The sequence below is a fragment of the Macrosteles quadrilineatus genome, unplaced genomic scaffold (assembly GCF_028750875.1).
Source record: "Macrosteles quadrilineatus isolate MER2022 unplaced genomic scaffold, UCM_ALF_1.0 Scaffold_115__1_contigs__length_332310, whole genome shotgun sequence".
Lineage (NCBI taxonomy): Eukaryota > Metazoa > Arthropoda > Insecta > Hemiptera > Cicadellidae > Macrosteles > Macrosteles quadrilineatus.
This window is the reverse complement of record NW_026542708.1, coordinates 108,932-120,498: the sequence shown is the minus strand read 5'-3', so window position 1 is coordinate 120,498 and position 11,567 is coordinate 108,932. Positions and strand designations below refer to the sequence as shown.

Genomic DNA, 11,567 nt, shown 5'->3' with positions numbered 1-11,567 from the left:
TTAAATGATTGTATGAATAATGCTTTACTTTTATTAATTTTCTTAGCTATTGAAATGTTGATACATGTTGTCTAAACATACATTTTAACGTTAGTTTGTACGGAATCAGCCTAATGACAGCATTTAAAAATTAACCAAGAATTATTACAATCACCTACCTATGTTTGGTAAAAGCTACCTGTTCACTTTACATCTCATTTCCGTCATAACGTAATTAGTTACATAAGTATAAAGTTCAATTTAGTAATCAAGACCATTTATGTAATTCTCTTTATATAAGTTAATAAATTTATTTGTTTTTAATGTGCTGGAGTAATGTACTATTTTTATCAAATGAGTAAAATAACGATTGGTTTTATGTTAAGCGATATTTTTAATACATGGACAGACTCTTTAGACATCTCCTTTTTTTCTTCAGAACAAATGGTTTTTGAACCTCTGGATACTATTATATAGCAATGCTAAATAAAAGTGTTTGGACACCTAAAGCGAACATGTAGATATATCGATGGTTTAAGTGGTATTTTTAGGCTTTTTAGTGAATGTCTAGATGTTGGTGTTTAATGTTTTATCTATGTGGGCGATAACAATTAAGATGCATCTAAAGTCTACTATGGAATATAACACTTACCAGTCCTTCACCTCGTGAGCTGCTTAACTTCAGGTGTGCGACCATAGACCTCTGCCATAGACCTCTGCTGTAGACCTCTGCCGTAGACCTTAACCGTAGACCTCTGCCGTAGACTCTGCCGTAGACCTCTGCCGTTGACTCAGCTGTAGACCTCTGCCACTGATGCTCGCTGACTCTGTCATAGAGTTTGCATCTGTCAAACACATAAATGAGCATTAAACTCTAAGCTTGTTAATTGTAACAAAGACCATTTCCTAAAAAACCAATACAATATATTTATCAATGACTGTGTTAACAAAAGAGCATAGCAAAATTTTTGCGTAAACTTTTACCCATTATTCCAAGTATTTAATGAAAAACCCTGTTAATTGTTTGTAGACATTACAGGCTAATTTCTAGATAAATCCTAAAATACCCATGGACTTTTGAAAGAACCACACCCTTATAATTAAATTTAAATACCTTGTGCAAAACTACCCATTAAGGCCGTGTAAAGTCGTGATTCCTTAAATTGCATATACCAAATTTTAAAAATACCTCAGTTGTACTCAACTTAATAAACTAAGGTGTCATTACTTGATTGTTTCACTGTATACTTGAAGCCCAATGGTAACAACAGTTAGTATCTGTAATATGCCTACTATATGCTACAATTTTAGAATATTTACAGCAATCAGTTGTTTGCCTAATAGATCAAACCCAAGAAGTTAAATTTAATAATTATTGTTTTTTTTTTACTTTTAGAGGTACTATAGCCCAAATTTGTAAATGTGTAATCTAATTCGTAGGTTTAATTAATGACTTACCTATTGGATCCCAGATGTATTTCCCTCACCGGTGTTTCAAATAACCGGACCAAAGAGAAAGCTGAACTTAAACGTTGACCAAGAATAGCTATTTATTAATGTATCCTCACTAGTAATGTTAAATGACCAAAATATCAGATAACCACAACACAGTTAAAATACTTGTCCAAGACAAGATCAAATTTAAGCAACAATACCAGTATCCAAGAAAAAAGACAGTAGCTACACTGAATACAGCCTGAGCATACCAAAACGTCTAAACTGAACTAACTACAACCGCATCAGGCTTCTATAGCCTGAGAGGAAGGGTGGGGCGCGTTGTTATCTCCATAGTTTTCACAACACTGTAGAACAATATTCCTGATCAATTAAAACATGTATTTTTATAAGGCTTTTTTAATTAAGAAACTAAAAGCATATTTGGGATCTACATAATTTACGATGTCATAGTACTAGATATATAAATGCTGAATTCCAATCAACATACATGTAAAACGAGTCCCTAGAAGTAGAGAATTTGCATACATATTCCTCTCATAGTATCAAGAATCAATTTTACACAGTTAACAATGCGTCCTAGGTGGTTAAGGTGTTAATATAAAAAGAATAATTTGGTTTTTTACATTATCGTAGATGAGAACTATTTGAAAATTGCTGTAATTTTTTTAATCAGAGTTGTTAGAATAAAATCAGGTTTACTAAGATAATTTCGACCATACATCAAAGTTGTATGACATTGAAATCATAAAATAAACCTATGAAGTTTATCAGCTTCTAGAATGTGAGTAGAATTGAGTCTAATTTTTTTTCCTTATAATAGCTGTTTATAAGGATAGGTATTTAGGATAGCTATTTATAAGGACCTATGGTATAGTTATGTTAATATTTTTTAGTTGTTTAAACCTTTCACACTATTAAAAGGTGTTATTGAAGGTGAAGGTGTGTGTTGGTATAGACACTAAAGTTTTAACTGTGGATTCGTGTCATATAATATCGTTCACATCGGAGGAGCTTAAGTATTTATTCACTATCATCTACAACAAACTATAAAACTGTGTTCAAAGCAATTGTTGTAGGGAATTAGGACTACTTTCTAAACCTACAGCTGTAACGGAGACCTTAATTCCTGGAATACTTGTATGACAAACAGTTTACCTGTGGCGAGTCGTGTGAGCTTATTACGGTTTTACAACTATTCATATTTATGTTTATTGTTAAGGTGGGTTATATGTTGGGTTTGGTGATAAACATGATCCCATATTCAATCAGGTCCTGTCTAGCAGGCATTTTGACATTTTAAAGTCATAAAAAGAGTAATGTGATTTATTTTACAAATATCTGATGCTTGTTTAAACCACTTTTAAAGTTTCTACTAGTTTAAATATATCATAACCATAGTAATCTCTAGAGATTGTACTAATAAATGTGAAAGTTTGTATGTTTGAAGGTTAAATTGGGTTAAATTTGTGTATTATAATAGCTCACATTCCTGATATTCTTACCACAGAAATCCTTTCCCAAACGGCTCTATAGCCCCCATGTTGGACTTAGGCTACCAATATTCATGTTTAAAAAAACTAGCAGTTACCCTGTTGCTGCGCTGAACCATTATTATTTTAATCAGTAATTAGTTAATTACGTTAAATAATAGAAATGTATACCAAAAACAGAAATAGAATATTTATTTTACGTGATTGTCTGTGGATAAACAGATTTTTCAGGTATATTTCAGATTAGCACCTTTTACGTATCAGTCACTTGGAACTATGATTCAAAAAATAAAATATATTATTTACCGAAGATGTTTTCTCCTTTAAACTTACCACTAATATTTTTAGCTTCAATCAATTTTGGTGACATTTTTTAAATTGTTAATCTAGTAACGTTGCACAGCTTCGGCGGGTTTAAGTTTCGCATTATTGAAATTCCTTCTTTTAATGGTACTAATGTGGTGGGTTAAAAACAAATTGAGAGGTATTTGAATACCTGAGGTAGCACCCACGGTTATTATTCACTTAATAATTTACGTTAAGTTATGTGGGTATAGAAAAAATATTAAAGCAATTCCATCACTTTGATAAAGGTTTTTACATGTTATTTTTACATTAATAGTGGGAGATTTAAGCTTTTATTGAGTGCCCAAGTGTGCTGCGGTTGTGCTAAACCAGAAGTTTTACACTGTGAGAACATTGTGATTGTAACATGATTTCAAATCATGACTATAACAGAATGATGCAACTATTCAAACCTACATCCTAAACCTAACATCTGGTGAAAATAAACATCTCCTTTAAATTATTTATAAACCTTGTAGTTACTAAAGTCCAACATTAGAGCCCTCTTGACAAATCTACACAAACCATCCATAATGCCTGAAATATTCATACATTCTGTTTTGGAGTCCATAACATAGTTCCTATTTTATAGATTAAAAAGTTTTTCCAGCTGTTTCAACTGCACAAGTTGGTTCTATGGGTTCAGTTGTTTAAAAAGGTTTACCTACACAAATAATTATTTTTTACATTTATTACAACAGTTAATTTGAACTAAGCATTAACAAAAAGCGATAAGAACATTGCTTGTTTAGGTGCTATAGTTTGGATATATTATTGAATAGCAAAATCTCTAACATGTCTTTCAACATGTTGCTTAATAATATTAAGTAGGGGTATTTGCATCATAGCGTTTTGAACATTGCTTGTTTAGGTGCTATAGTTTGGATATATTATTGAATAGCAATATCTCTAACATGTCTTTCAACATGTTGCTTAATAATATTAAGTAGGGGTATTTGCATCTTAGCGGTTATCAAGCTTCTGGTAAGGACATCGTGTTATCATGCGTGCTTGGTCTCCGCTCGCTACAAAGCTGAATAATCATAAATAACCGTTACATACATACCTTGGCAAAGGATATGAGTAGTAGGGGTCAGCACTTTAACATGGACTCTTATGGGGAATAGAAACCTAACGTAAATAAACTGCTATTTTTATCCCTGCATAAATTTTCATCAGTAACTTTGAGTACATGTATAGTTGTTGCTATATATTAAAACAAGGATGACAATATACTTCTCCACATACAAATGCTTCATTTAAGTAGGACATTTTAATTTTTCCACAGCCCCCATCAGAAATGAATTATTTTACAGATTTGTTTCTGGTGGATAATTGTTTTTTGGAAAAGTGACTACAATTTTCTTCTACACAAGGAGACGAGATGTGACAACATAGACAGATGCAATGCTCACCCTCATTATAGAAATATATATTATCATGTTAAACACTTCACAAGAGTATACTAAGCTTGTTATAATGGTGCAATAAACAAGATTGTCAGCTACATCAAAACGTTCCAACCTATAATATACACAACATACGTGTTCTATTTACCGCACAGTCATTTATTTTGTTAATATAATATCTACCAGCTCATAAGTTCAAGTACTGAAGATATAATTCATCAAATTCCTATAAAAGATTACTCAACCATTAGACATAGGTAATTTAACTATTGTCCTGTTACATAGTTATTTCTCTAAGTGTACCCAGAAGTTAAAAGTTGAGGTAGTACATAAATATTGTTTTCATAAAAAAAGTCAATAAAAGCTACTCCAGACATCACTCGCATATCTAAAGTTGGTGTAATCCAATATAGTGAATCTTCGGTTAGCTAGTTACAAGTAAGTTAGTATATACATTCATTGCTATTGAATAATTTTTTGTCAGGTGATCTGCAGATGCTTTCCAATTCAATACATCAATAGAAATTGCCTAAAGCATATTTCATTGATACTAGCGCTCCAGTCTCATTTTATAACACATAATTAGAGAGCAACTTCTTGGTGACAAGTTACTTATCGCAGCACAGGATATGGTTAGATAAGGATATTTGTGTCACGACGTTTTCCTCGGTTGTGTTATCTTTCCTTTGGGATAACAGGATACATAGGCTGCACATTATTTCTTGTGGATCGGATACCACTAGTTTAGCTATTTCCATTCATTTAAACACCACTAGTTAGAGGCCATCTTTTTCTAGACATAGTATATGGGGCCACTTTTTACCCACCATAATCATTACCTCATCCATAATAACATAAGCTATTAGTTGCAATCATAGCTCAATAGCTAAGACAATTTGACCATTACCTAAAATATTAAGGTTTGATACCCGATCAAGGTACACACTTCTATTCATAATTTAATACTTAATTTACGTACATAGGTATGATTATGTTACTAAAGCAGATAACAGCTCCTAGGTAATATCATTTGGTGGAAAGGTTACATTATCAGATGGCAGATGACAACTTCTATGTAAGTAAAGTTCTATGCATAAGTAAAGTTATGGCAGAAACCGTTAGCGAGAAAAAACAGACAACATACATACACAGTACATAGAGTGAGATTATGTTATTTAGCGGAATGCATATACAATACAAGGTCATAAAGGTCACATAACCAACTAGGAATCGAACCCATGAACCTCTCACTAAAAGAAAAAAACAACCCAAAATTACTCATTTAGCATAAAGTCACTATATTTGGTAGCTTTTAATGGTAAAGTTAAGCCCTCTTTCAGCTGTTTTTAACATCTGTTTGTTTAACATTTATTATACACTATAGCATATATAAAATAAAATGTTTTTTTTACAAAGGATTAAACCCATGAACCTCTTAAACTCCCATTATACTAAAAACACATTTTTTACACATCTCAAAACACATAACATCCAACATTTGACAGTATTTATGCTCAACAGTAAGGTTCTGCTTAAGCATTATACACTACAACATATATAGAATAAAGTGTTTTTTTTCAAAACCAACTAGGTTAGGATTAAACCCGTAAACCTCTCCAGCTAGGTTAGGTTCAAAACCATAAACCTCTAAACAAAGATATGATCCAACCCGTGAACCTTTAATAACATGATTTGTGGTTGGTTAAAATCGAACCCATGAACCTCCCGCTATAATACATAAAAATTAGCTAAAATTAAACCCGCGAACCTCTAACCAAAAAATGATAGGTTAGAATCAAACCCGTGAACCTCTAATAACATGATTTGTGGTTGGATAGAGTCTCTAGCATAGGCTAGGATTGAACCCATAAACCTCTAGCATAGGTTAGGATTGAACCCATAAACCTCTAAAACTAACTCATAGGGTTAGGATTGAACCTCTAAACCAGGTTAAAATCAAACCTCCAATATTTACACACCCAATAAGTTAAGGTGTCATTTACCAATATAAAACCTATACCCATAACTGCTATTGTAGCTCAATGGTAAAGATCCCGACTACCAATAAAAAGAACCGAGTTCAATCCTCGGTCAAGCCAACACTTTTTATCCATAATTTAATATTTAATACAAACACCTACTGACGTCACGTGATCAGCTGATCATGCGCATTCGAGATAAACAGCTGAGAGTACCCTATCTACACCTAGATCATCTCAAGGTCAATTTCTGCCCATTCCCCGCGACGTCTACTAAAAACAAAATAAAATACAGGGTGTTCCATAAGAAATTTTAAAGTTGGCAGCCATATTGGAAAATGGCGGCCACAATGAAAAAATCTGAAATCGTATTCTTGAGTGAAACTTAAAACTGAGCAAGTTTCAAATTTAAAGTGAGGTGCTAAGTCCTGTAATTAAAAAGTTAGCTATTGGATCACTTTAAAAAACTCACCCTGTATAATAAAGACAATAAAGCAGAGGTAGTGCAAAAGAGGCTGGCAATCTAAATATAATGTAGTAGAAAATGTGATAATTCCAAAGAGATGATTTTGCAGTTTGTTTTCTACCAGAGCTGTAAAGCCCAATGCCTATATAGCCCAATGCTATATAGTTGACTAAAAACATGTTCTTAAGGCAACTAATCACTTAACCATCTTGAAGTTAGCCATCTTAACCATCTTAAGTTTTAATTTAAACAGACAATATATGTTTCAGATTACATTTAAATTGTTCAAAATCAGTACAGTTCAAAAGGACTGCCATAGCTTGCAAAGCTTACAAAATAAAATTTTTCAGAGGTCCATTGATGTTAATCTGTTTTAGGTCTCCAGACACCATGTGCCTAAAATCACTGCAGCAGAGATGTAGAGTCTCGGGTTTAACGTTTCTTATTTGTTTCGTTATAAAGGTGAACATTCTTTTCAAGTAAGTGTCGATTGAAATCTTACGCCAAGCATTTATCACTGACTGAAGCAATACTTGACTGAAATCAATGACAATATGGGAAATCAGTGGTTTTGATGTTACCTTGCGCTTAAAAAGAGATGATATTTACTGGAAAAGGAAGTTACAGTGGTTATGTCATGCTGCACAATCAAAAAATTCATAATAGTCCTCCTCCATAATAGTCTTCTTCTCCTCACTCATAGTCTCCATATTGATAATGTCCAGCTCTGCGGCGTCCACCTCTTTCACCTCTGCCGCCTTGCTCACGTCCTCCTATTAATAGACGTATAAGCCTAATTACGACCCGTGAGTCTTTGTACTGGTCTGCAAAGAAAAAACACAGTTTATACCATTTGCATTCGTTTTAATAGGCTACCATAATTCACCTAATAAAGGGATCAAAACTTATCCCTGTAACGGTATGCTTTCAGTGCATTGGCAAATATTTATTGAAGCTTTAACGTTAAACCATTGACTATTAAAGATACTAAAGTAGCAAGATATACTAAAGTTAGCAAGATACTAAAGTAGACGTCTGATCTATATGGACCAGTTGTATCAATTTTTTTGTTAAAATAGAACATAGTTGTGTGAGCCAGTCACAGAATGTGCTAGTGACTAGATTAAAACTCTATTTTCTACCTTATTTTTGGTTGCTGGACAACTATAAATACCAAGTCCCATTGTTGGTGCAGTTAAGTGTTTTTTTTTAATAACTCACTAAGCTGTTTAAGTTTGTCATGTGATAAACCCATGCTACAACAAAGCAGCTTTGAAAACAATTTTTAAATAAAGGAATTATATATATTGTAGGCCTATCTTTGTACGTATTAAAATTGAAATAAAAATAGTGGTAAATTCTTAAACAACAATGAATTATAACTTAGGTTCTGGTTTCTATGTTAAAATATACAGAGCCCTCAAATCACCTATTACCATCAGCCGCTACTGCATTTATGAGATATTTTAAATTATAAAGATATGTTATGATACTCAGGGAACGTGATCTTCTGATCCCATTTTTCTTTCCGTTGCGGAACTTGGGTACATCAGCTAGTATTTTGTATTTACTGTTTTATAAATTGAAAATAATTAATATACGTCATGAATAATTAATATGGGGTAATTATATTCTACAATACATAGATACACATACCATAGGGACTAGCAGCCAAGCCTGCGTCACACCACGTGACGGCTGTTAATATTTCCCGCACCCCATGGCACACTGAACGATGTTCATTGATTAGCATCGCTTCCGCCGTGTTTAGGGCTCTGTTCATCCTGTAATGAAAAATCATGTAACAATTTCAGGACTTCAGTGCATTCTATCTTCTATATTATATTTTCAATTAAATTAATGAAATGTAAAATGAACAAAAAGAATTAATAAATTTAAAAAATATGTAAACACTCTACAGATTTTAGATTTTTAGAACATGTTATTAAGTAGTAACCTAAAAGAGAATTAAAATTAAGTAAAGTTTATTAGCTGATTAACCATTGACTGAAGCTCCAAACGTCGTTGGTACCAAAATAATGAAGTGCCACGGATTTTGGAACCCCATGTCAGCAAACGTTTTATTAATGACGGGTTTCTAGCTACTTCCACTTCTTATTGTGCTATATTACCACAAAAGTCTTTTTTAGCGAATATAGCACTCTGTCGACAGACATCGTGTCTTTGCATTGTATTCAAACAGAAAAATCGGAATCGAGGATCTTGAGAAAATCGTTTGTCTTTATATCTTATAAGAAACTCACACCACTCTCGAAATGAAACCTTGGCGCCAGGATTAGGGGTGTATGATGAAAGAGGTCCACACAGCATCCCGAAGTGGAAGCAAGTGCTAATTGCACTTAGGTTTTTTGCTGACGGGACTTTACATAGAGAAACAGGAGATCTTCTTTATGTGTCCGAATCTAGTGCATGCAGGGTTATTCACAAGGTAGCGAATGTAATAAGTCAGAGATTGAGGGCTGAATATATTAAAGTTCCTGAAGGGGAGTACGCGTATAGGACAAAACAGAAGTTTCTCACTAAATACGGCTTTCCTGGAGTGTTAATCTGTGTTGATAGTAGCCACGTACCTATAATCTGTCCATCAACACCGGATAAGGAAGAGTACCGTAATAGGAAAGGTTACTTTTCAATCAACGTGATGGGAGCTTGTGGTGCTGATTTGGAGTTTACTAACATCGTAGCTCGATGGAAAGGCAGCACCCATGACTCCAGAGTGTTCAAGAACTCCTCTTTATACGCAAAGTTTGAGGAAAGAGACCTGGGCGGACTTCTCATCGGAGACAGTGTCTATGAATGTAATAGGTAAGTGTTTATAACTAACAGACCTCATAAGCAACAATAGCAAATAATATGGATTGCTGTTCCTATATGATATAACATGGTTTGGATGTTATTAAGCCATGAAAACCCAAGGAATTGAAATAAATTTAAGCATCCTTGAAAAAAAAAAAAATAATAATAATTGACATGTAAAGAGATTATTACCTTTTTTGTTGTTTTAAAAATGTGTTTTTTGATGTATGATCGGTGACATGAGTAGTTTTCATGCTGACCATACTCAATATGGTATAGGTATTCACATACTTACATAAAAAAATGGTACACACAACAATGAAAAGTCACTAACAATAAATATTTTACATTATACCAACCTGATAAAAATATTTGCAGGTTTATGATGACACCTTTGCCAAATCCTGTGACGCCGGATGAACTTCGTTACCAGAGAGCCCTCAAAAGAACTAGATGCTGTGTTGAAAGAATGTTTGGCTTATGGAAAAATCGCTTTAGGTAAACTAAGTGAAACATTGTACAGATCAGAATTTACGCAGCCACAGTATTTTGTTAAGTATTTTTTTAAAGATGTAAAAAGATTGTGAGAATAAACCAATTAACTCCAATATTTAATTGGAGTTCTTAGATGTTAAGAAAAAATATTAGGATTACTTTTCAAACTAGATGTAGTTTTGTGGTGTCTTAAATGAGACAAAGTTATTTGAAATAACGTAAAAAATGTTTTTGAAATTAGTATTGGGCTTCTTAACTTAAGCAAAATGTCCGACAGAGATGCAGAGCCTTAAAAATCAAATATATTTCCTTGAATTACAGTAGATGTTAAAGTTAGTAATGTTTTTTTTGTCCTGTGGTTCAATTTAACACTGTGATTATCTTTATTCCAGATGTATTCACACCGAAAATACATTAAGATTTACGCCACGCAGATGCTGTACTATAATTGTTGCCTGTGCTGTGCTGCATAACTTCGGGTTTCGAAGAGGTCAATGGAACATTGTTGTAGAATCATCAACATATTCTGATGAAAGTTCTGTCGACGGAGATCAGGATGAAGACCATGAAGTACAAGACGATATTGTAAGTCGGGCAGGTCTTATTCGACGTCACTTTTCAGTATAAACAAAGGGGTAAAAAATGTTAACCATTTAACTACCTTGAGACTTAAATAAAACTATACGTGACAAGTAGCTTATTTTGTTATTAAAACAACAATTTTTGTTTGTATATTAGGTGAAATGTACTTGAGTTTGTATTATTGTTTTCCTCGGGATTCACTTGCTGCAACGGCATTTGTAAAGTACCAGTAGGGTGTTGAATAGACGAGCACATTAATTGCCAATACTTTAACTCTTGATTTTTGGTCTTCAACTCTTGAGTCAAAATCTTCATTTCTATATCGTGCTCTTCTTTTAAATTGGCCATTCTCGTTTGATGCAATTCCAGAACGAATGGCAGAACCTTTTTTGAGGTTTTCATCGGTTCTAGTACACTCGATGATGTGCAAGGTAGATCAACATTTTTGGGGCTCAATTTTACCGTGTTGCTCAGAAGAAGTGCATTTTATCGTCATATTCATCAACTGAAAGATTACATCCCAATAGTAATACCTTGTATTGTAATT

The 11,567-nt window shown here is 33.3% G+C and overlaps 1 protein-coding gene across 1 annotated transcript; it reads left to right on the top strand.

Moving 5' to 3' along the window:
* Positions 1–9,788: 9,788 nt before the first annotated feature.
* Positions 9,789–11,191, top strand: LOC128982111 (putative nuclease HARBI1). Its single transcript, XM_054401161.1, has 4 exons — positions 9,789–9,952; positions 10,322–10,441; positions 10,831–11,023; positions 11,177–11,191. Exons 1-4 carry the CDS (start codon positions 9,789–9,791, stop codon positions 11,189–11,191), a joined length of 492 nt encoding a protein of 163 aa, XP_054257136.1.
* Positions 11,192–11,567: the final 376 nt, after the last annotated feature.

Coding starts and splice junctions, on each gene's coding strand:
- LOC128982111 (XM_054401161.1), top strand. CDS start 9,789: ATGGGAGCTTGTGGTGCTGATTTGGAGTTTACTAACATCGTAGCTCGA. Junction 9,953..10,321: donor AGTGTCTATGAATGTAATAG/GTAAGTGTTTAT, acceptor AAATATTTGCAG/GTTTATGATGACACCTTTGC. Junction 10,442..10,830: donor TTATGGAAAAATCGCTTTAG/GTAAACTAAGTG, acceptor TCTTTATTCCAG/ATGTATTCACACCGAAAATA.